Below are 24,351 nucleotides of genomic sequence, written 5' to 3' on the forward strand. Positions count from 1 at the left end.
AGCGCTCGGATGTCCACAATTTTCCTTTGGCGGCTGTTAGTGATTTTCAAGCAAAACGCTCACATTAATAGAATGCATTAGAACAGACAAAACATTATCATCCACACACACACACACACATAGTATTGTGATCTGGACACAACATGCTCAAATGGTGAAGTGTTTTTTGTTTTGTTTTTTTGCATAGCGGGCCTTTGGTGCACTCCCTAAAAATTTATCCTTCAGTGAGTCACATAAAATCCCTGTAAAACCACACAATAACAAAGGAATCAACTTTGAGTTGCTACTGTTGAAACAAAGGAAATATTCTCACACACACACAGCCCATTTTTGACTGATGCATGAAGTGGGAGCTAGGAATGTGTGATTCTCATTGGTTGAATGAAATTTGCATATATGGGTGGAATGTATGCAAAACAACATAAAGGGGAAATGCAATATTTCGGTGTGTTTAACCTCTAAATAAAATGTGTAAATGGCTGAAATGCAGAGCTCTACAGCTACAGACCTAACTGCTAGCATGACTCGAGCAGCGCTGCTCTACTGCGGCACCACTAAGGCCATTTATGTTAGCAGTTCAGCAGATGTATTTCCTGGTGATGATGACGATGATAATGAAGATGACAACGTGTATGGTGGGAATAAGTTAATAATGACATGACTGCAGGCTTTTAGAAAAAAACGTGGTGGATCACTCCATGCTAAGGCCCAGTTCAGACTGTGATATCCAGCAAAACCTTTGCATTTCTGCACCCATTATTTTTAAGTGTCTTATGAGAAATCTTATTTATTCTAGTGTTCATCACCTCATCTTAAATATCAAAAATGATGATGAAACATGCCGAAATTAGATGATATAATTGATCTGAACACACGTCTGAATCGGGTCTGTGATGTTTGTTAAAACAAATCGAGTCAATCAGTGAAATCTGTCGTTTTTCAAAATCTGTGAACACACAACATGCTGTAATGCGCCGCACACATTCTCTGGGTGGCCCACACACAGACTCTCGCTTAGCTTGCAAGCGTCTTCAGACTCAAAGCGACATTTTAAAAAAATCTCCTTCACGGTTATTTTTCTTTTACCTTTGCATAGGCACAACACATTTTTTTACCATTCGTCTGAATGGATTTACCTTTCTTTCTTCCTCTTTGGCCAGTTGCTGCTCCAGCTGCTGCAGCTGCTGGGTGGAGCTGTCACACAGCTGGTTGTAGGTGGACGTCAGCTCGTCCAGCTGAGCCTCTACATGGGCACGCTCCTCTGGGGATAACCTACAGAGGACACAGGGGAGATGGGTTGGAGCAGGTGTGGGTGTGGTGGAAAACAACAAATCTGTTTATTTAGGGAGCTGAGACATTAAATATGAGGCAAATACAAGATCGTAGTGGTTGTTGAGCATGTACTGAGGTGTCACATGAACTCACTTGCTCGCCTGTTTAGACAGCAGAAAGACTTGTGTGCTCCTTATGGCTTCAGCCACCTGATCTTTCTTGGCTGCTAGCTGTTCAGTGATGGCCTTTACAGAACAGACATAAGAACAGTTAGTTCAGTACATCTGCCTTATTAACGTCCTTTTTTTTGACAGTAGCAGTGACATGCCTGTTGAGCAGCAAGCGACGACTCTGCGTTGGGTCCCCCTGTCCGGCCTTGGAGACCTTTGACCCAGCCCAGCAGGTCTGAAACCTGGCCCACCCTGGCCTGCTTCTCCTCCTCCACCTCTTTCTGCACAGACAATTTAGCACCTGCAGTAAGCACTGAAACAAATATCCTATGAAGTCTGACAGTAGAAACAAAGCATCACCTCTTCCTCCTCCAGTCTCCTGAGTGCATCACTGATGTACTTCACATGCTGTGTTGTCAAGGTGACTAAAGCGGTGTAGCGTGTGCGTAAGTCCATGAACTGTAGGGATAAACAGGAAACAATGACATTGTTTAATGCATGCAAAAAAATTACAACAACTATATTAAAACAGTAAAACTCTTCACCTCTTGAGTGATAGCGTCAGAGGAAGAGTGCATCCTCCTCCTCTTGACAGGTGACTTGTGTGTTGACTCTACAAATGCTCTGTACGTCATCAGCTGCAGTTCATAATCCTATACAATGAAATCGGGACGGATAACAAAAGGTTCATACCAACAGTACTGAAATACTTCTCGTGACTCCAAAAGCAGCAACTTACCTTTACTGACGTGCAGTACTGTTTGGAGTGAGTTTGGCACTCATCTAATTTGGTCTGGTTCTGTTCAATCTCAGCTACTAATGCCTGTCAAAACAAAACATATGAAGTTTTTTCAGCATTTAATCATTCATTAACCTACAGATTTATTTAGTGGCAGTCGGTGTTACTAACCGTCTGCTGGGACAGTTGTTCAGACAACGCTTTGCTGTCGTTCTGTCCAGGTTGTGTGTTTTCTTGTCTCTCTGTTGTCTCTTCGATCCACTTTATCAAAGCTGAATGCCCGTCTCTGTATTGCTGCAGGGATGAGCCCAGAGATTCGAGATCCGTTTGTCTGCATCGAAACAAGAAAACAGTATTTATTACAAGTGTCCCAGGTTTAGCATTAGTATGAATACGTAAGTATCCTCATCAGTTTCCTCCTCTTCTCTCTTTCCTGCTCACCGTGTGTCTATCTGCCTTTTGATTCCGCTCCACCTCTCTGCCATCTGATTGGCTTTCTCGTGGTAGCGCTCCAGCTCAGGACTGCGGTCTGGGTGGAGCCTGCTGAGCTGAGAACCCGCCTCTTTGGCCCGAGCCACCTCTGACTGCAGAGACTGGAAGATGCTCTCCTGATCAGCTAGTTCAGCCTGCCACTTCTGAAAGGAATGAAATACAATCCAAAAGAAATGAACATACTGCCGGACGACAGGGAGGATGATTTCTGTGATAATCTGACTGACCCCCAGTTGATCTTTGAGGTTCTGGATTGCTTCTGTGTCAGCTGAAACAATGTCTTCTTCACTTAGTCTGCTCTCGTACTTCCTGACCTGGCTCTCCGCTTCATCCAGGTTACGTATCAGGACGTCTACTGTTTTTAACCTAAGAAGGGAAAATGCGAATTAATCACATTGTTAGCGAACCTTTCTAAGTTTTCAAATAAACAGAATCTAAAATCTAAAAGTGCACCAACTTTTGTAAGTAGACAGACGAGAGGTTGTGCATCTTGTCGATCTTCTCCACGGCGTGGCTGAGTTCAGAACGAAGGATGGGAACGGTGGAGGACGTCGGCTTCTCCTCGAAGAAACTAACACAGCGACGAGACACGTCACCCAAGCTGGAGCGCAGGGACTCCAGCTCTGACTGCAGCTTCTGCACAAGAAGTAAGGCATGAAAAAGGAGACAAATTGGTATGTAATATTGCCTGGGGACTTAATCAATACCACATAATCATATTTATGCCCATGAGATAATATAGTAAACTATAAATAAATGCAGTTGTAATCCTAAAGCCAGTTTAAAAAATAATGCTCTTAACCACCAGCAGATGGGGCTCAAACTGACCTCTTGCTCTGCAATCTGGACAGCGTTGACAGCGGTGTCACCTGACAGTCGGACTGGGGGCAGAGTCTCGATCCCCCTCATCAGTCTCTGCTCCGCATCATTCAGACGAAGCGTGATGTTCTGCAGCTCTGACAGGTACGACCGAGAGACGGACTCATCCTTCTCCACTGCAGACAGAGGAGAATCAAATAGCTGTTTTAGGCGTGTACAGTAACCACCACTAAAGACAGTGTGTATACACCCATCCCGCCTCACCAGTCTCCATGTTGTGCAGCAGGTCCTGGCAGTGCTGCTGGGCCTGCTGAACCTCGCTCTCCAGCTCTTGTCTTTCGGCCGGCGTGAACAGAGAGCTCTCTTTGCTGTCAGACAGGAAGTCGGCCATCTGGGACACCAGGTGATCCAGGACATGTTGTCGCTCCGATGGAGACTGACAACGAACCTGAGAGGTGAGATACAGAGGGAGAAGGTAAGTGCAACAGAAGAGGAGAAGAGGATCATCATTTACATGCAGAGCATCTCACCGTGTCCAGGTTCCAGTTGCTAACAGTCCTGATGTCTTTGAGCAGGTAGTGCCAGGACACCACACTCTTCATGTTGACGTGGAGCTGATGCCACAAAGACATGACCTTCTGGTATAACTGCTCTGTCCTGTACACAAACAGCACAAAAATATCTCCTGTTAACACAGAGTGAAACGCAAAGAAAGCATAAAAAAGTCCAGGATATGTTTCCGTGTGTCTCACCTGCTGGCTGTGCCAATGGCCTCCTGGTTCAGAGGTGGGACGGTGAAACACACTGAGGGCACCCAGGCCTCGTTCCCCGTCGGGCTGATCACCTTCCACTTGGTCCTCTGAGAGTTGTCCTCCAGCACGCACTCCTCTCCTCGGCTTATCGTGATCTGAGAGTTAAGAGGCGGGATGTGACGAGACGGAACAGATGGAAAGAGAGAGAGAGAGATTTCGGGAATGATGGAGCAGATGTAGAGAAGAAGATGAAAAGTGAGACAGAAGATTAGTAGAAAAGTTCACAAAGTCAGAGAAATACAATGATTAGAGAGGACAATGATAGGATGGAGAAAAGGTGAAGTGGGGGGAGAGAAGGGGATAAAAATAAAACCAAAACTTAAGAGCAACAAACTCATAATGCAACAAAAAAAAGTTAGCAGGAGCCCTGAAATGATGTGGTATTAGAGAGGTGGACACAGGAACCATGCCATGTGGTGTGAAAGCCGCTTTGCATCGCTAAAACTCTCATTGTGAAAGCAGCCAATATTCTTCTACTGATAACCCGCCCACCACCCTCTCTCACCCCTTCCCTGCTCACACACACATCAATAATGCAAAGCTATGCACACACAGTAAATACATGAAATGTGTACTGCAGGCTTGTTATTTTCTGACTGACTGAATGAGCCTTGAAGGCCGGACAGTGTTAAATTCAGTTCAGTCTTCTCTTATCAGCTCATCTCAGCCTGTAGTTTGTGATGAAACTACACCGATTTTGATATAATGGACATACAGACATATGAACTGTCTGTTTCCTTGTAATTTGTGGAGTAATAAATCCCTTTGATTTTTAACCCACTCACTATAAATGTCTTTAAAATCTGAGACACATTGACATCCTGAGATTTAGCTCTAGGAGCTCCTTAAAGTCTGCATATTTATTACATTTACCTTGTGTTTTTACAATTGATTGGCACAGAGTATGCAGATGAAAAGGCCAAGGCCAAGGCTGCAGGTGCATTAGAAAAGATGCAAGTGAGAAGTTCGGGTCTGTAAAAATACTTAATGACAGACGGAAAATAATTAAACGCAACACTGAAGGTAGACAGAAGCAATTATTCATAATCCCCCGACACATATCGGTTTCATATTAATTCATACTTAATTCTAAAGCCTGAAATCAGCTGATAAGAAAGCAGCAACCAGGGCAGCACAGTGTGTGTGCGGTGTAAACATCTGAGGTGAGAGAGGGAGAATATAGGCAGCTATACCTGAACGTTTGTCTTGCCAGCCCAGCCGACAGACGACAAGGGAGGGGAGAGAATGGGGAAGAGGAGGAAGAGGAGGGAGTGAGAAGGGGGGGCGCAGAAAGGTAGATGAGGGTATGGAGAGAAAGGAAAAGACAGGGGAGAGTGAAGGAGAGAAAGATTACTTTTGTGCATGTTTGTCCAGAGGTTCAGCAGAAGAAAAACTTCCTCCTTCACCTGGATACAAACCCTCACAACATGCTTTACTGAGCAAACTGACCCTGTGGACTAAAAATAGCAGCAGCTGCGTGTCCACACCAGGCTGCCGGAGTGCTAGGTGATGGTTTTTTCAACTCAAAGAGGATGGGACAGATGTATAATTGATCAGTTAGACTCCCTGAGGACATCACTGCTGAGAGAGAGAGAAACGGCAATTTCTCTCCCCGTGAATCTTTACTTTGCTTATTTTTGGGGATTTTTCAGAAGAGAACAAAAGCAAAAATCATCTATTGTAAGAACTATTTCAGTCACAAACTGAATCATAGTCATTACGCTTATTCAGCTTCCAGACTGAGCACTGCTGCTAAAAAACAGTTGAAGCTGCTGCTGTAGTGCTGTAGTCTATTCTTCATTGCGGACCTCCACGGTTAAGAAAAGTAATTATGTAGATGTTTTCATCCATCTCACACTAAATTTCACAGCATGGAGGAAGCAGCTAAAATAGAACAGCCACAGAGTGCTTGTGGAGGGACTCAGTGAGGAGGTGCAGGGCAGAGAGGAGGCGGTGTATAGTGGTGAGGTCAGTGGTGAGCTGGGGCTGAATTTATACACAAGCATGACTGACTGGTTTTTCTCAAACTTGTTGTTTCTCTCAAAAACTTTCCACCACCAGGAACCTGTAGACAGGCAAAGGACAACGTGATCGTGATGTGTACTGCGTGCTACTGGGGTCTGTACCTCAATCTGCCTGTAGTCACAGATGGCTTTGATGGGTGTTGTGGCTCCCAGGGTGCTCTCTGCACTGCGTGGTCGCAGCTGCACCACCGTCTTGGCCCGGCCCACCAGGTTGGCCACCGTACTGCGGTACTCAATCAGCTGCTCCTTCTCCTCCTGCAAAACACAAAAAGTCATTCATGTTGTCGCTTGCTGGATTACCTGGGTGCACAAACAGTGTACACCATACACCACAATAAGCAATAAATACCATGAAGCTACAGATGTTGTAGCTGCAGTGAAATTAAACACTGCGTCATGCTTCAAGAGACAATGCCAACATGCTAATATTTATCAAAAATCAACTTCCAGTGCAGCAAAAAGAATTTTATGTGCCAGAAACTGCAATTTCTCGAATGAACACTTGAGGCTGGCTCCAAAATTGAGAGAATCTCCATTGACCTTCATGTGAAAATGTACAACAGCAGAAATCAACATATTGCCAATTTGTAGATTAGCTAGAGGCTAAGATGGCAATTGCAAGAGCGACACTGAGCTCACCAATCTGTGATTAAAGTCTTTGATTAGCACTAAACACAAAACACAGCTGAGACTAATCAGAATATCATTATCAGACAAGTACTGGACATTAAAGTATTGGAAATTAAACATGCATATTTGCAAAAGTTAACCTCATGGGGGCCCTCGATACAGCCATGAACATGTTAACCAGAAGCTAAGATCTCCTGTCTGGAGTCCTGCAATTTATAATTAGCTTATTAGCCTGTGCGATGAGTAGACCTAGTGTTTGCTGACTCAGCCGCTTGCGTTTGCCTGGCCACTAACCATTAAACATTTAACTGTGCGCGCTTCACCCTGACAGGCAGAATTACATTTCATTCCTGCCTCGCCCCAAGCAGAGAGCGCCATTAAGGATTCATTATAGAGAGACAACAAAGAGACAGGTGGGGTGAGAGGTACAGAAGGAAAGAGATAAACAGAGGGAGAGTTTGAGGCAGACAGGGACCGGGACCGGGACAGGGACATTAATAACTTTATACGTCACACCTCAGAAATGAATTTCACACTGAGGCAGCATTCGCTGACTGAACCATAACATCTCAACATAATTTAAACGGACACAAATGAAAACAAGGGTCCATGAGGAATTCTAATTATTACTAACACACGACAAACAGGGGACATTATTAAACGTCGACCTCGTCATTTTATATCAGTAAATGAATATGAAATAAAACAGAAGGAGAGGTCTGATTCTGTGCAGGGGAACAAGAGGACTGAAAAGCTTCAGCTTTGTTTTTCTGTTGCATCATCTACAGTGTGCCCCTCCCAGTGACAGAGAGAGATGGAGCACAACCAACTGGAAACTTCATTAACTGCAGCTGAAAACCATTTGAACACACACCTAACACAGTCCGTAGCATGTAAGCGTAGCCCAATACCTGTACACATAATAATAAGGCTTCACACACGCAGCATCTGTCTGTGACACTCACACCTCTTTATTGGGAGGATATGCTCGCTGCTCCGGCCTGTGGAGCAATGCCCACATTAACTCTGCCATCTGCTTGGAGTTATAAGTGTGTGTGTGTGAAGTAGGCGTGAAGATGGCAGCCTAGCAAATGTGCCACAGGGGGGATGATTCAGCGAAGGTGCTCTAACAGATGACTTCACCCCGTCATGCGACGTGCTGCAGCTGCCTGAGGCAAAAACAATCAAGAGCACATCGGGGCGCTGATACCTCAGCTACCAAGTCTACAGCATGTTTCTGTTGCTCCAGGAAGTACTTAGACAGCCATGTCGTTGGTGCATAACCCTTATCCAGGTGTATAATGAGTGTGTCATGCCTCTACAGCTTCCTGTATGTCTGGATAGTGAGCTCATTATGTATATAAACAATGCACGGAGACAAACTCCTACTGCTGTCACCCATCTTGACCCTGCCTGACACTGTCTAAATCCTGGCTAATCCAAAAAAATGGGCCAAGAGGTGGAGCGTAGGTGAAGCTGAGCCGCACAAAAGAAGACTGGTCGCTGAAAATACATCATCCACCTGACACTCACAGAAGCCACGCCCTTTAACCAGGCTTTAACTTTGAGACTAAACAAGGTACACATGGTATACACTGTGATTTTTCATCACAGGCTAAAACTGAACTACCATTGAGTCCTGCAGCAGATCCTCAAGTTTGCTCAGTCTGCTGCTTCTGTCACAGGTGTACTGTCTCTTGATGGTTTCCTGCAGCTGGCGGAGGTACGACTCACAGTCCCGAGCATCACTCATGAACTAGCGAAAGAAAAAAGAATGTTAGGATGCAACAACAAAAATACCTCATATGTCCAGACAACAAAAAAAAGTCTGAACCTTACCTGGAAATATGCTGTGTTGTCTTTGAGATGCTGCTCTACACACGCACACAGCTGGTCCACCCACTGCCACTGAGTCTGCAGGGCTGCACTGTAAGCCTGCCAGCACACAGGTGCATGGACAGAGAGGGTGTAAATACTAGAATGTTCACTTAGACTGAGATTTTTGCAGTTTAAAGTCACATATCGACTGTAGCTGATACACATCAGTGTGCAAAGTGAAAAGCGTAACATTTACAAAAATATTTTGAATGACTTGTCCCCTCTGAGACAAAATCTAACATTTTTAAAGGTCACTGAATCAACTCATGAACTTTACCTCCACAGTCTGTTTGGCTGGATGGTTCTCCTGACACAGACGGCTGGCTGTTTCCTGCAGAGACCGCATCACATCTCGCTTTTCATCCAGCTCTAACCTCATTTCCTGTAAACAGGACAGAATGATGAGAGATGATGGCAAAAACAGTGTAGTGGGGTCGAGGCAAAACAATGCATTTATTATGGCTAGAAAGATACTCTTGTTTTTGTAAAAAAATGTCAGGGTTTGGTGATGTCAGAGGAAGCCATCAGAGCTTCTGTTTGCTTTCCTTCCTCCACTCACGCTGTATAACTCCCTCTTGACATTCATGTTAGTGTTGCTGTCGCTCCAGTCGTAGGCAATCTCTTCCTCCTCCCTTTCATTGAGCCAGATCAGCTCCTCAGTGCAGTGCGACACAAACGCGTGCAAGCTCTCCAAGCTCCGCAGGCGCCATGACGAATGTTCCTATGGAGACCACACAAACAAGCAACATCATCATGCTGATCAGCAGCGCTGAGAGAGGTAAAAAAAACAACAACAACAAAACATCCTCTTCTCATGCGCTGGTTATTGGGATTGTACTTGGATTTGGGGTATTTCCAGGGATTCTGGGGACAGTCTTAATGAAAATAGCACTAGAACATTATTATTTGTGCTCAAAGAGGTTACCAACATAAGGAAAGTGTAAGTAAGAGCACAGTGAGAGGATGAAAAAACTAATTAATAAAACATGAGGGGGTAAATTTGGGGACAGTAACTACACAGCAGATGCAGAATTATTGCATTTGCATGTTCGGTCATGCTCTAAAGGGATTAACTGAGAGGGGGGTTGAGTTGAAAAACAAAGGAGTATAAAGACACACACACACACACACACACACGCTCAGCTCTGAGAGACTGACCAGTAGTTTGCAGTATTGGTTCTCCAGCTTGGCCAGGGTTTCAGAGTAACTACTCTTGAAGTTGGGAGAGACTTTTGCCTGCAGGAGAGAGAGCAAACTTTCATCACAAGCTCGAGGAATAAAGAACTCAGTGTTCACATAAGAATGATGTATGTGTGTGTGTGTACCTCGTAGCTGCGTGCCTCCTGCAGCCCGCTCATCAGCTCTTCCACTGCCGTGTGTATGTTGTTGTGTTCGTGGAGGTTGTTTTCTACAGAGGGGAGGTCAGCGCCCCATTCAGCACGCTCCAACAGCTCCTACACACGCGGAAACACCAATAAACAGATGATTTTCCTTCTATCATTGTTATTTTTAAATATTTTTAGAATTCAATCTTTACAGCTGAAGTAAATTTCGATATTTTAAAATGTATAATTGAGAATAAAATCAAAAGATTGTTCCAAACACGATATACTAACCTGCGTCTCCTCCACCCATCCGAGCAGCTCGTAGATGAACCTCAGGCTTCCTTCGTCTTCTGACGATGACATGGCCACCAGCTGCGATCGAGCCATGGGCCGGCGCAGTAGTGCAGCTCCCATCGCTCCAACGGCACCCACGGCTCCCAGAAGCGTCTGCCCCAGGGACAGGCCACTTTCCGGGGCTCTCTGGCTGGTGAGCTCTGTGCTGCCCAGGGCCTGAGAGAAGTTTCCTTTCCTGTAGACACTGGAGCACTGCAGCCTGAGGGAGACCAGCTCCTCCTGAAGGCAGGACACTCTGCCGATAAAGGAAAACAGAAACATACAGTTCTCTGTGTAGTGCAGCAACTAACTAAATAAAGTCATGTTTTACTTATTTTCTATGATTTATGGCTCTCACTCTGCCTGTAGACACAATTTTAATTCTGAGTTCTCTCGGCCTTCTAGCCATGACTGTGCTGTTTTCATAGAAGTGCATGACTTTATTCTGCAGTGAAAAACGAGCCCACAGTGACAAAGAAGGTGACATGAGTGAAAATAATAAGCACAATGCAACTTGTTAACCTGTAATGAAGTATAATAAGCTGTTTGCATTCCGGGTCATTAAATTACTGTGTTAGACAATTAGTTTATGTGCAAAGAACAGAACCGTTCCCTTGCAGCTACACTCACTCTTAATTTCAGCCACAACCATCTTATCAGCGTCCTGACTCACCTGAACGCCAGCTGCTCCACCTGGTAGTATTTCTCATCTCGGAGGACTTTGAGTTCCTGGTTGAGCTGCCTGATGAGGGACTCGCAGTCCTGCAGGTAGCAGGCCAGTTCTTTTTCACACTGCACCGCTTCGCCGCTCTCCACCCGAGACATGTCCTGGACATCAGAGGAGGGACAAGCGGATCGGTTTTTCATTTATTTACTTTCCTGACTTGTGTGTTATTATGGAGAATGATGTCAGGAGGGTTAGAGTTTCCTGTGCGCAATGATTCAAGTAAACAAAACAGTGAAACTGAAGAAGGCTTTAAGTCATGGGCAGCAAATATAAGCTGATACAGTGAAATCAAACACATCGATTGAACTGAAGTTGGTGTCGGAGCCAAATCACACAGATGGACAAAGAAGAGAAAGTGTGTTTGCAGAGAGCAGGGAAATGGCTTGAGTAAATATTTACTGTCCCAGAACAGCACTTACGATTAGAGCCTGTACACATGAACACTACACCACATTATTCCACATTTAATCCACAATTACCCAACCTAAAGCCTAAAGAGAAAGAAGTGTGATTATCAGTACTCACAGCCTGTAGTGTGTTCTTAGCGAGGGTGAGTTTCTCCTCACAGTCCAGAGCCATATTCTGGATCTTATTGGCTCTTTGAAGAAGCAGCTCTAGCCTAAAAAACACAACACACAGAGGTTAAAGAGGCATGTCCATTAAAACGCGAGGGCTTGCATCAGCGTTTCTATTTAATGACATCCAACATGTGCTTGGTGTGTGTGTGTGTGTGTGTGTACCTCTCCACAGCCGGCCGTAGAGCCTTCTCTCGCTCCAGCATCTCCAGGATGAGTATACCCCATTTTTCCTCCAGGTCATTTGGATGGAGGCCTTGAGGAAGCTTAATACGACCAAACTCTATCCACACCTGGACACACACACACACACAGGCTTTATATGCCACACAAACTCCATTAAAAATCTTCATTACATCAGCGATCATAAGTCACCCTTGGTAACATCAGCTGAGTGAGAATAAGGGACGAACTATTATCAGCCATCATGTGTTCATTCAGACAATCTGCTGCATTGATAATAGCCTGACAGTAGAAATATTTCATTGATGTTATGCCCCCTGAGCTCAAACCCCATGATGCACAATGAGCCATGCACATGGTGCAGGCGGTGGCCACCTTCTCCTCCATCTCTCTCTCGTTGGCCTTACCTCCAGCAGTTTGTAGAGGTGTTCAATGTGACCTTTCTCGATCTCCTTGGCGGGGATTTCTGTCTCTTTGAAATGGACGTACTCGTTATAAAGTGCCTGAGGGAGCAGAGGAACAGAAGGTGCTGATGAGCGTTACGGGGTCACTGTTACAAAAAAGTCGATACCTGTTATCAGAGGTAAAAGCTCCATAATCACAGCCTGCCTCTCCCTGGGTGGTCATTAGGCAGTTTCTTCACACATTTGTTTCATGTTATTATTCACACCCCCTTTCTGAGAAACCACTGCTTCCTCTTTTAATCTGAGTTCTTCTTTTCTCTGATATTGCTCGTATTAAACCCTCCTGCTCTTGCCTCACTGCTAAAACTCCCTTTCGTTCTCTCAAGGTAACATATTGCTTCAGGTTTGTCAGTGACTCTCATTACTAAGACAGGAGTGCTGCATTCACCTTCAGTTCCACAGGGTTTTGTGGGAAGTTCTTGTTGGCCATGATGGCCGTATGTTGGCGGCTCCACTGGAGCAGGGACGAGAACCTGGACTGGTACTCTGACCAGCGCTGGTCCACCTCCTGATGTAGGGAGGGAAGAGGAGGATGAAAGGAAAGAAAAACAAGCAGAGGTGAGAGCAGTTTTAACTAAAAGAGGTTTATACAGAAACACAAAGTAATGCATATAACCATGATTAAATTAACTGTTCAACAAATTGAGTGAATTAGTGGCATACGTGTGCAGTGATGCCCTCTCCTCCCTCTGGGATTTTGGGGAAGGCATCATAAATTGAGGAGACGTAAGTGATGACTGACTTCTCGTCTGGAGACGGCACGTCAACATCTGTGGAAAAAAATGAAAGAAATTTACAATAAAAACATCAAGAAATGGGTCGACTCTAAGAAAACCACTGAGATTTCAACATAAAGCAGATTAACAGTCTCACCTTCGGCGTCCAGCAGCCTGGTCACCCCTAACGACTCAGCGATCTCGAAGGCCTGCTCAAGGTTCTCACGGTTGCTCTGCCGCGACACCACCTCCATGTCGATCAGGTCTGGCCTAAAAAAAACAAACACAGGCAGAGGTTGTGTTAGTGGATTTTAAAACTCAGTTTAAAGTGAGGCTCAACATTAAGCTGTTAAAGTAGAAGGAGGCACCCTCTGTTCTTCTAACCTGTATCTGTGCAGCAGAGCATTGAACATGCGTCCATCGCTCCAGGATGAGGTGAAGTTGACGCAGCGGAGGCCTGGGTAGCCTTCTGTCGCCTGCTGGCTCCATAGCAACAGCTTTTCTTTGGCTGTGAGGTCACTGGACTCTCCACACACGTAGATCTCTGAAATCTGAAGGGTCAAGAAAGACAGTCATTCACCAAATGTACACAAACACATTGCATTCCTATAAATTATCCTCATCTGTTCTGCTGTGTCATAGCAGCCACCATGAGTCAGTAGACAGGAACTGTAATAATGTGTTGCCTCCTCAATTTTCAATGACAATGACAATGAACAACTGTAAAATCTGTGAGTGAGTACATTTCTCAGATGCATCTTTATTAAGGTATCATTTTCTTCCCCATTTCCTCGCTCCAGCATCTTCACTCCTGCTCATTAGACCCACTCCACATTCAACACTTCGCTTCCCCTCCTTCATCTCCGTCTGTCCCCCCCCCCCCCGCCCACCTAGCCCAGATCTGTCTCTCTGGTTTTTCATGCTCTTTCATCTGTTCAACTGCAGATGCTGATCAATCTGCGAAGGCTTTTCAACTTCATCATCCTTACCCTTTTTGTTTTTTCGCCCAACACTGCTCAGCTTTGCATTGTTTTGATCCATTTAGCTTCTTTTGGTGTGAGTAACAGAGTTTTAGTGTTCAAATACACCCAGTACTTGTATCACTGTGCACTATCCCATGATGACAGCCTTGTGTTTAGGTCAGCACAACTGGATGTAAACATTAATGGCATTTTCCTTGGTTGAGCCACGACATTCGCGAAAGCTCCATTAGTGTTCTTAAAGCAAGCTGAAAGCCACCTCGATCGATGTTATTGTAGAGAAGGCTTAAAAAAAAATGTAAAAGTCTGCAACTCACAGCAAAACAACCCAGAGCACCACAGCCATGGTGGAAACTCTCATTATTTTAAGGTGAACTGTCCCTTTAATGACCTACATGTTTACCAGTAGTACATCTGAAGAGAAACCCGGCTTCCATGGAGACTGACTGTGTGTTCTTCCCACTGAGCTACATGACCACTTTACCCAGTTCCTCTCTGCGCCCTCCTTCCTCTCAATTAGGACTCTTTACGTCCATCTGTCCACAGCGACAAAGGCAGAGTGATGTATGTGCCTTAACTGTCAGCACTTGGCTGCTGTTATTTTCATCAGTATTCTTCTGTCATCCCTCCTTCCCTCTCTCTCACTGTCCAACACTCTAGTCCTCCTCTCACTGTCTTCCTCTCTCTCTCTCTCTCCCTGCTGAAAATATATAGAGCAGTATAAAAGTCCAGTGCGTGCCAGGAGACTGCAGCAACAGCCAAAAAGACAGGGGGGCGGAGGGAAGATCGAGAGGAGGACAAGCAAGGAACGATAACAGCAGACTGCATATAGCTACCAATGTAGTCACATCTGCTAACATATTCATGTGTACAGAGCATCTCATGACCACAATGTAAACACAGAGTTAAATGTTACCATTACTCTGACAGGTTAAAATATCTACCAGCTACTTTCAAACTATGATGAGCAAACACACTGAAGCTGTGTGCGTTCGTGCAGAGCTCCAGCCCTCTGTAGTCTGAATGCATTTACAGCCTCCTCTGCAGAGAAACACAGAGCATCTAATCCTCCACCCGAATATTGATACAGTACTCTGTGTGTGCATGAGAGATGCACCTTCATTACAACACGACCTCCTCCTCCACTCACAGCTGTTCATGTCTGAGATGTGGTTAGAAGCTTCAAAAAAAAAAAAGAAGTGAAGTGTGAGTTTAGTATGTTTTATGGTGCCACACAAGAATAAATCTCAAGGATGCTTTAACATTAGAGCAGGGGCCTCCGACATGTAGAAGTCAGCCGCTTTAGCAGACTGACACATCGCCTGGAGGGTTAAATCGGCTTAACATCTCCTTTCCTAAATTAGCCTGCTGGGTATTCAGCTAGAAAACTAAACCCAAACTTTGCTGAACCTTAGTATATTAAAGTTGTTCTCTGATAATCTCCACTGGATGTCTCAGCAAATACAAAATCAATACATGGGCCATGAGGAATCCAGGTGAGCTATAACATCCAACACATCTCTATACTCAGACTAATAATAATTCATATACAAGTTACACACACAGATAGAAGCTCTGGTCTATCATGTGACATGACAGGACAGCTTTACCAACACAGACCCGCAGAGCAATGAAGCTACACGTTGTGTCCATTTACTTTTGGTCACAATAGTGTATATTAATGTATGATGTCTAAAAGTTTAGGTACACATGAGATAATCAGGCAGCTGCAGCAGTACTCAGTGCTGCTATGATCCAGCCACAAACACCCATGATCCACTGGCAGCCCCCTGAGGCTCTGGACCAGCCCTCTTTTAGAAACATGGCCTCTTTGAAGTTGGAGAGGAGGGAGAGTGAGGGACGGAGGAGAGGATGGAGGACTGACAGGAGGAAATGATGCAGGGGGAGAAAACAGGTGGATTAATTGTGTTATTGGCCCTTGATCAAGAGCAGCTGTAAAAAATCCTGGCTTTAAAGAGTTTAAGTAAAAGGAGGGAATGGGAAAGTGGTAAAGGGCAGATAACTGATGGATGGATGGGTTCAGACACAGCGGGATGAGAACAGTATATGGATTAATTTGAGTGGTGCGGTAGGAATCCCCTCGAGGCTCCACAAAGCAGCCATCTCACTGACAAATGCGCATTTAAATCCCTTTTTATGCAGAAAAGGGCAGCAGACACTCACATACAAAGGACAGCTGCATCAGACACACAAACACAGCATGACAAATGCAGGAACACACTCAAGTAGTATAAGAGTATTGATTAATGCAGTATCTAAAAAAATTAATGCTGCCCAGTAAAACACTCTTTACCAGTGATCTCTGCAGAGCTGGGGCTGACAGTAAATGTGTGTGTGTTTCTCATGACTCGGCAGGAGCTGTGTATCAAATGAGACAACCTTAACACAACCCGACATGACATCAGCCGCTCTACTGCACATGCTTGCTTACTGTACTGCTTTCGTCATGTGAAAGGGAAGTGAACAAAGTGTGGCAGCCGTCATGTGCGTGCTGAATCACTGCAGCGACTGCAGCAGCCTTTCATTTTCAAGGTGAAGGAGAGCTGAACGGGTGTAAGCTAACACAGGGAAGCTCGTTCCTGTGAGCAGCCTCCCTCTCCTGCAACCTGAGTGCAAACACACACACATTCTAACACATTGAGGACAAGATCTATTATTGCATTGTTGACTATTGATCAATCTGTCAGCTGGCATCTCTGATGTAATGCTGAGGAATTCTTCACAAAGGAAGACTTTGGGTTTGTCATCAGATATCAAAAGATTTTATGCAACTGGGACAAAAATGTAAGCCTTCCCAGTTTAAGTGTTTATCCCTATCATAGGTATCCTAATACTTTTTTATGTCTTTGACATTTAGATGAACTCACTCATCAACTTTTCTAGGCACAACCTCTGGAGCTAGACAGACGCAGACATTCGTAGATGCATTGTGTGCTGTTGAGGTGGTAAGAAAATGACAAGTTTCAGTTTGGGAACCCTGTCATTTGAAGCAATGACCCTTCTCTCTCACACACAGAAGCTCGGCCTGTCTGTTTCTCACACTATAACAGACGTCAGTAGTGAGAGAGTGTGTGAAGGAGGGAGAAGAAGGAAGAGAAAGGAAAGGAGAGGAGAAGATGGAGGAAGAGGAAGTCTGTGCTACGTTGATTAGGCCACCAACAAAGGCGGAAAGAGACGTACAGCGCCTTTAGAAAGCTGATAACACCAAACACACACACATTAAACCATGACCACACAATGACAACAAAGGTTCCTTCACACAAATCAAGAGCTGTGAAAGCCTCCTCTCTTTGCACATAGCCCACTGGTTTGGAAAATGAGGCCTGGAGACAAAAACATTCCTGAGTTTCTGAGAACAAGATCAGTGCTCAGTGGTTCTGGAGTCCAAAGGTGACCTTAACTGTTGTAGCAGTACTCAAAAAAAAGATAAAGATACAGCATAGGTCGTAAAGGATTTGAATTCTGGATGTCAGGACACAAACCTGAGGAAGGTGTTTCATAGTCGCCTGTTGCTGCAGAGATAGAGGGCTCTCCACCATGGAGTCCAGTCTCTCTGATGAGCTGCTGGTCAGGCCTCCCCAGTCCGTCTGACTAGGAGTGGTGCCTGCTGTTTCTGGAGAGGTCAGCGGCAGGTCGCTGGCATAGCCTGACTCCAAAAGAGATGACCTTTCCTGTGCAGCAGCTGGAGAGTCCAACCGAAAGCCCCTACCAGCTGTGGTCTGCTGAATCTGCAGCTGGTTGGGGGAGATGGGTAAATCCCCTGCAGGTATTTTGGTGTTGCTTCTGTCCTCCTCGCTCAGTTGGACTTTGAGAATGTGTCCTGTGACTGGAGATGGTACAGGGGGCTCTTTGCGAACCTCCAATTCACAATTACTTTCACCTCTCCAAACTGGAGAGCCATAGTCAGAGGGGTACACTGTCCTCACCACGCAGAGTTTACCATCCACCTCACGGATATGAACCACACCTTTTCGCTCCCTATCAGAAGGTGTATGCACCTGCAACGTCCCTTGTGGTCCTCCTTTCTCCACTTCATACTCCCTCTCCTCCTTCTCTGTTCTCCGCTTCTCTTTTCTTTCCTTCTTCTGTCGGACAATCCAAGGTTTCTCTAGGACTCCTTGGACCTTCTCCCTAACGCGACAGACCCTCCCTCCACCCGGCGTCATACTGCCCGGGGCTATGTTGACCGGAGTGGTGGTGGTGGTTTGACTAGGTATGCTGGAGACGTCTATTATTGCACTGACAGAGTCTTCTTCCCCTGGAAGGCAGAAGACCCCTCTCCAGGCTGGGCTGAGTTTAGGGGACACTTCAAGTATTCTGTTGCCCAAGAGCCCCCCTGCACCAACACTCATAGAGTCCAGGGATAGAGTATTGCTGTGTGGATTAGTTTTGGAATGAGTTAACTGGGTATCAGGCACTGTTATTAGACTTCTAGCTCTGCTACTAAAGTCTGAGTCCACTGTGTCTACAGCTGCAGCTTTTTCCTCCTCGTCTTCATCCTCCTCCTCTCTCTCATCAGGCTTACAGCTTCCTTGTCGCTCACAGTCCTCTTGGTCGCCATCTCCTTTCCTGCTCTTTTTGCCCTTGTGCTTACGTCTAAAACGTAGACGCTTCTTTGGTGAAAAAGGTTGGGCTCCTTCCAGTTCACCCTCCCGAGGAGGCCTGACACAACCCATGGAATTCCCCATGATGCTGACAAAAAAAAACTAACCGGGCAGTTAACTCAAATGCTCTTAGACTTACAGATTTGTTTGGTGGTTACAAGAACAAAACCCCATCTCTCAGAAGAAGACAGTAAAGATAGGTCAGTGAGTGACTGACAGCTCCCTCATTATTCCGACATGTGTGAGTAATGTGAAGGTATAAGGACCAGGTTTAGCTCCATTTTCCTGTGGAACCATCTTAAATACAACCCGCTGAACATGAAGATGAATGGAATAAGCAGTTTCGGGCAGTTATCGGTGCGATTACAGGGCAGGTAGCTGCAGGCTGAAGTCTACAGCTCACCCTGTCCTTCCTCTTTCCTTCACTTGACCTGACTTAGACTCAGGCACTGCCGCAACCAGCCATGCTCTCTCCAAGGACCCTCCTGGGCAACATTGTATGTGCACAGACAGCCGGATGCTTTCCTCTGCCTGTTTTCTCGATCCAAGAAGACTTGTGGTCGCAGTCAAGGACAGGAGGACACAGTTATGTCAGCAGAGCCTCATGAGGCAGGAGAATAAATTCAGTAAGGGTCAGATGTCTGATTTATCACCGGGTAGGTAATCTGCTACCTGGTGTAAGGCAAGGTGTCAGGCAGTGTGGGAGAGAGAAAAATGTAGTGCAGCCCAGTGTTGCTCAGCCCATTAGTGATACTCCAGCTGCTCCACACAAACTGTGACACGAGAACCAAGTCTGTGAGTACTGCCGGATTTCTGGAAATGATGGAATCTTTCAGGACCTCATCTTGTCGTCAGTAATAGAATTCCTGCTCAGTGAAATGAGAAAAACAACACCTTTGTGTGCTGCAAGTTCATTCCAACAGTCAACAAACCACAAACAAAAAGGTGTTAAAATTCGTTGTCAGTTCCAGGTGCCGGTGTTATCTGGAAGCCCCATCTACACTTAAACCTGGCAGCTATTGGAGCTCATGAATTAATGATGCCTCTACCCCTACTGTGGTAATGTTATTGCAGTTCAAGAAGGTAGAGGTAAGATTCTTAAGACAAGTCTGCCCCAGAGCAGAGATCCGTAACAATCCTATCAGTCATGGTACTCCTAGTGGAAGTTGTATTAACGGTGATACTGTCAATATCCCTCGTAGTAACAGAAAGCTTGGTGTCTTATTCTGCCAAGGCAGCACAGTATCCAGATTGGTTGTGGGTGACAGAGAGTGTAGTCAGCCAATGCTGCCACAGATTGCAGGGAGATTCAGCCAATGCTCTGACAGCTTGTTAAATACTCAATCAGAGCAGCAGATTCCCACCCTGATGCTTCTCCTTGTCATCCTCCCGCAATTTATCCCGCTCATTGAGCTGGTGCAACATGCGACGTGTCGATCCCTCCATGTGCACATTCTTTTAATTACTTATGGCAGCCGGATACCTGCGGAATCACAACATTGTAGTTCTGAAAGTCTGTTAAAATGCAGCTGTTTGCCTCACAGTGTCTGATCTGGAAGCAGACGAATGAAGGGACTCCACCTTAAGCTCCCCAGACGGATTGGCATCACATGCTTCTCCCCTGGATACCAGTGCAAAGATTTCCCCTCACAGCGATGTCAGACTCCCTGAGGACCTGAGAAGTTGGCTGTCCAATCATAAACCTCCTGTGTCCTGCTGTCAGCCTGCCAGTTACTCAGGCGAGCTTCCCCTTCATCATGTGGTGCAGTGCGACGATGCAACAGCCTCACAAAATTCACAGTTTGCAGGAGGTGTGTGTGTGTGTGTGTGTGTGTGGGGGGGGGGGGGGGTGTTAAGACCAGGTCTTACACTGAGCGAAAAACAAGGCAGATTGGGAGGAAGGAGCCTCTCGTTCTGTTTCTCCTCTCTGGTGCCTTTATGTCTCTTAATAGCTCCTCGGGTCCACTAGATCTAATTAAGAATAGGCATCTGGGGTAGGAACTGGAACTGGAATCTGAGGCAGAATAGGAAGACGAGGCTGGTCCTCCTTCAGCTTAGCTAAGGTGTAAAGATCCAGTTTGAGTAGCAGACCTACTTCACGTACAGATGTATCTGGAACACAGCCAAAGGGATTCAGTGTCCAGTGAAGGGCAGCCCCAGACATCAAACAGCATAGCAGCCGAGGTTAGAACAGTCTGCACTCCATGTTCCCTTAAAAAACAAAGACCAAACTGAAATACAGGGCGTCTCCAGTTTGCATGAAGCTGTGGCTCCCTCAGACGAGCATGGCTGGACTGATCCGATTGATACGGTAGAGGCTGGCGAAACAGCAAGTGTCCAACAGGAAGCGCGAGTGTGTGTTTGTGCCTGCAAGGTTGGGCGGCCACCCCCAAGTCAGCTGTGCCAGCCCTCTTGCATACGTGTCCACGCGTGTGTTTTGTCCTGTGGTGTATTTGTGGGTTGAGGCCTGCTGATCGGGAAAAGCCGGCAGCTCCAGTGATAGCAGGCAGCCTGGATCTGTCTCTCACTCGGCTGGCTTCGCTCCTCTGCTTTATCCTTCGCTTGCAGACACCGGCAGAGAGAGAGAAAAGCTTTTATCTCCCGGCTGCTGCAGCTTCACACTCTCTTCTGCTCGATCTCTCACTCTCACAATCCACCCCTCCCTCTTTGGCTCTCCTCCTCCTATCCGCTTCCTCGTTACTCCAGTCTCTCTCTCTCTCTCTCTCTCTCTCTCTCTCTCTAGCTCTCTCTTTTGGCTGTTAGTGAGCAGCTTTCTATGCCACAAACACACACATATATATACACACACTTGACCCAAAAGCTTCCCTGAATGACGGGAGAATGCAACAGGGACAGAGCAAAAAAAAAAACACCCAGCACGAGACAAATTAAATCTAAATCAGACCCAGCATAGATAAGTGGGTGAGTGCCACAATCAGTTCCCTTTCAATCTCCACCTGTCCATCAAGCTACAGGTTATAAATGCCTCTGCTCGTGAAAAAAGAGCCTCGAAAAAGAAGGAAGAAGTGAGGAAGGAATTGAGAGGAAAGTTGCAAAGGAAAGAAGAGACAGAAGGGGATGGATGGAAGTCAAAGAGGGTTGGGTCGGGGGGGTGGGGCAGCATTTATAATGAGGTGGCTTAGTCTTCAATAAGACTAACTGTAGGTCATTGAAGACAATTGGAAATAAGGAATTTGTAGGATTTGCAGTATATTTTCATCATCGTGATGAGCTACCTGGATTTAAAAGGCATTTAATCCACCGGATTTACTTTTTTTTAATCTGATTTCTAAGATCTATTAACCCTATTCTCTGGTGGTGAAGTGATTATTAAGCGATAGATGAATTATTTATCATGTTTGTCCACCAAACATACAGAGACATTCTGATATCAGCAACTCAAGACATTTTTAAGATAATTCCTGTATTTTATTGTCACAACAATCCATAAATCCAACCCAAAATATTCATATAGCCTTCTTAGCATATTGAATTCTCCTCCCCCACATACAGTCTTAAGGCCTCGTTCGGTTTCCACCCACCATCACAGCTCATACATGTGAAACAGCACAGCGTGGCACTGCACAGGTCTAGTAAGCGCCTCATGTATGGTGGTTTTTCAAAGAGACAGATATGGATGGAGACCTCTACAAGCCAATACTCTCAAGTGGTGTACATTAAGGCAATGCTAATCCATCTTCACAACATGAGGGAACAACACACACACAACCACACATGGAAAGTGCATAAGCCAATGGGAGAAAAGCACTAATCAAGCCCCCAGAGGCTTCCAGCCCCTCACTGTGGCTGCATGCCATCGTGAGCTGTGGTAATCAGACTGCAACCTTCCTCTGAACCCAGCGCTTCACAAGACACGATGGCTGCTTGTTAGACTATTTAGAAGCTCCTGATAATATAGTTAGCTGCTCTTTTGATGATAAGGCGATGAAGCATAGCAACTGATCTGGAGATTTTATTTATTATTCATCTATGTCAGCAGGAGCTTTATGATGCTAAGAGTATCACTAAGAGTGACCAAAGATAAATGTTGTATTTTGGAGTGTTAACAGCTCAGGAGACAAACACAAAGAGATTTGTGCTGAAAATAAACATTGGTCATGCTCTTGGTTTCCATCCTCTCCATATCCACTGCTTTTAAACCCTCACAATCATTCACTCATTTGTCCCAAAGATCAGATCTAAGTGACACAGATGGAAATCAATCTTTGTAACACAGGCCTAAATCAGGGTTAGGGTCGAACAGCACAAATAAACTGACCCCACCAGCTGATCTGCCTTGAAGCAGGCTGATGGAACAGTGATGGATTTCTGTACCAGTCTGGAAATGAACTCAGCTGGAGGTAGTGGTGTTGTGGAGCTAGCTTAGCCAATCAGTGGCAGACACAGAACAGCTGGAGGTGGATCCACCGGCAGGGATGGAGACTTAAATTAAACTAAATGGTGACACCTATTGGTTTGGGAGAGTAACTACAACATGATTTCCTCTTCACTTTGTGATACCACAGTAGATGTCAGCCATATGTTTGACATGTTTTGTCAAAGAAATAAGAAAATTTAATGTTTTCTGTCTTTAATATCTATGTTAAAACCTCCAATATTTTATTTAACATCTTCCTTGAAGCTACAGTGCAGAACATTTGTCTAACCCCTTAAGGTAACACATACATTTAACATATGCAGACAGACTGAACTGTGCAACACGAGAGAAATGCATTGTTGGTCCAGTTTGATTATGGAACAAATCTCCATGCCAGTGTTGGCATGGAGATTTGGGTAATCTGAAAGTCACATGATCATCTGCTCAGTAAGAAGCTGCAATGAGTGAGTGTCTCACTGCAGCTCTGTCGTCATCCCCTAAACTCAGTGAACTCCTGAAACTCTCTGCTCCTCTGCAGGCCGACCCTCTTCCCTTCTCCTCTAATCCTCCATCATCACTCCTTCATTTCTTACACACAGCCTGTTTCGGCTCGCATCGTGTTGTCATCCACCTCGGTGTGTCTGTCCTGCCTCATTTCATCTCTCTACCTCTTTCACTTTCTCTCTCTCTCTCTCTCTCTCTCTCTCTCTCTGTTCTGCTGAGTCACGGCCACTGAAACGGCTGCTGTGGGTGTTGTGCAGGGCTGTTACCATAGCAACTGGCTGGCGGCTTCATCCTGCCAAGGGTCAGCACAGTCTGGTGGTCATTTGTGAAAGCTACATGGTGGTCTTATTGTGCTATATTTTTGTATACTGATCACCCTATTTGATATTTTATAGCTGTCTATCCACAAATAAAACTGGGACATGCTGTCCCCTCCTGTCCTCCTTTTATATCCACTCTGCCAAAGTAATGTCACATTTTGGAGGACGATCTCCAGCAAGGGCTTGCTCAGAGAGGGTGCACTCAGGATATCAACATAATTAAATCAAACAACAAGGCCTGAAGTCCTCCAAGCACAGAGCCACACAGAAACTCTCTTGCATGACCAGCACAGCCACATGGAGCCTAACCTCCACACATGTATAGACGCAAACAAGTTACCATAACACAACTGAAGGCTCTAATAACCAGTTAGCATATAGAATG

General features: G+C 45.5%; 1 protein-coding gene across 21 annotated transcripts in view; it reads right to left on the reverse strand.

The window, feature by feature from the left end:
• Positions 1–24,351, reverse strand: part of macf1a (microtubule actin crosslinking factor 1a) — a 153,788-nt gene that overhangs the window by 64,023 nt on the left and 65,414 nt on the right. For 16 of the 21 annotated variants that reach the window (XM_028422136.1, XM_028422242.1, XM_028422198.1 and 13 more), the window contains 31 exons: positions 13,544–13,710; positions 13,317–13,429; positions 13,107–13,213; positions 12,832–12,951; positions 12,387–12,482; positions 11,962–12,089; positions 11,747–11,840; positions 11,168–11,322; positions 10,453–10,750; positions 10,162–10,290; positions 9,995–10,072; positions 9,396–9,557; positions 9,114–9,218; positions 8,798–8,893; positions 8,589–8,714; positions 6,431–6,583; positions 5,498–5,509; positions 4,245–4,399; positions 4,023–4,149; positions 3,757–3,940; positions 3,502–3,668; positions 3,131–3,309; positions 2,901–3,039; positions 2,623–2,816; positions 2,353–2,512; positions 2,182–2,265; positions 1,988–2,095; positions 1,803–1,901; positions 1,601–1,723; positions 1,426–1,517; positions 1,137–1,272 (listed from right to left, as the gene is read on the reverse strand). In XM_028422136.1, coding sequence (XP_028277937.1) covers positions 1,137–1,272; positions 1,426–1,517; positions 1,601–1,723; positions 1,803–1,901; positions 1,988–2,095; positions 2,182–2,265; positions 2,353–2,512; positions 2,623–2,816; positions 2,901–3,039; positions 3,131–3,309; positions 3,502–3,668; positions 3,757–3,940; positions 4,023–4,149; positions 4,245–4,399; positions 5,498–5,509; positions 6,431–6,583; positions 8,589–8,714; positions 8,798–8,893; positions 9,114–9,218; positions 9,396–9,557; positions 9,995–10,072; positions 10,162–10,290; positions 10,453–10,750; positions 11,168–11,322; positions 11,747–11,840; positions 11,962–12,089; positions 12,387–12,482; positions 12,832–12,951; positions 13,107–13,213; positions 13,317–13,429; positions 13,544–13,710 — 4,086 coding nt within the window. The remainder of the gene's footprint in view (positions 1–1,136; positions 1,273–1,425; positions 1,518–1,600; positions 1,724–1,802; positions 1,902–1,987; positions 2,096–2,181; positions 2,266–2,352; positions 2,513–2,622; positions 2,817–2,900; positions 3,040–3,130; positions 3,310–3,501; positions 3,669–3,756; positions 3,941–4,022; positions 4,150–4,244; positions 4,400–5,497; positions 5,510–6,430; positions 6,584–8,588; positions 8,715–8,797; positions 8,894–9,113; positions 9,219–9,395; positions 9,558–9,994; positions 10,073–10,161; positions 10,291–10,452; positions 10,751–11,167; positions 11,323–11,746; positions 11,841–11,961; positions 12,090–12,386; positions 12,483–12,831; positions 12,952–13,106; positions 13,214–13,316; positions 13,430–13,543; positions 13,711–24,351) is intronic. The other 5 variants (XM_028422273.1, XM_028422264.1, XM_028422257.1 and 2 more) reach the window with 1 other exon arrangement.

The sequence above is a fragment of the Parambassis ranga genome, chromosome 2 (genome assembly GCF_900634625.1).
Source record: "Parambassis ranga chromosome 2, fParRan2.1, whole genome shotgun sequence".
Classification (NCBI taxonomy): Eukaryota; Metazoa; Chordata; class Actinopteri; family Ambassidae; genus Parambassis; species Parambassis ranga.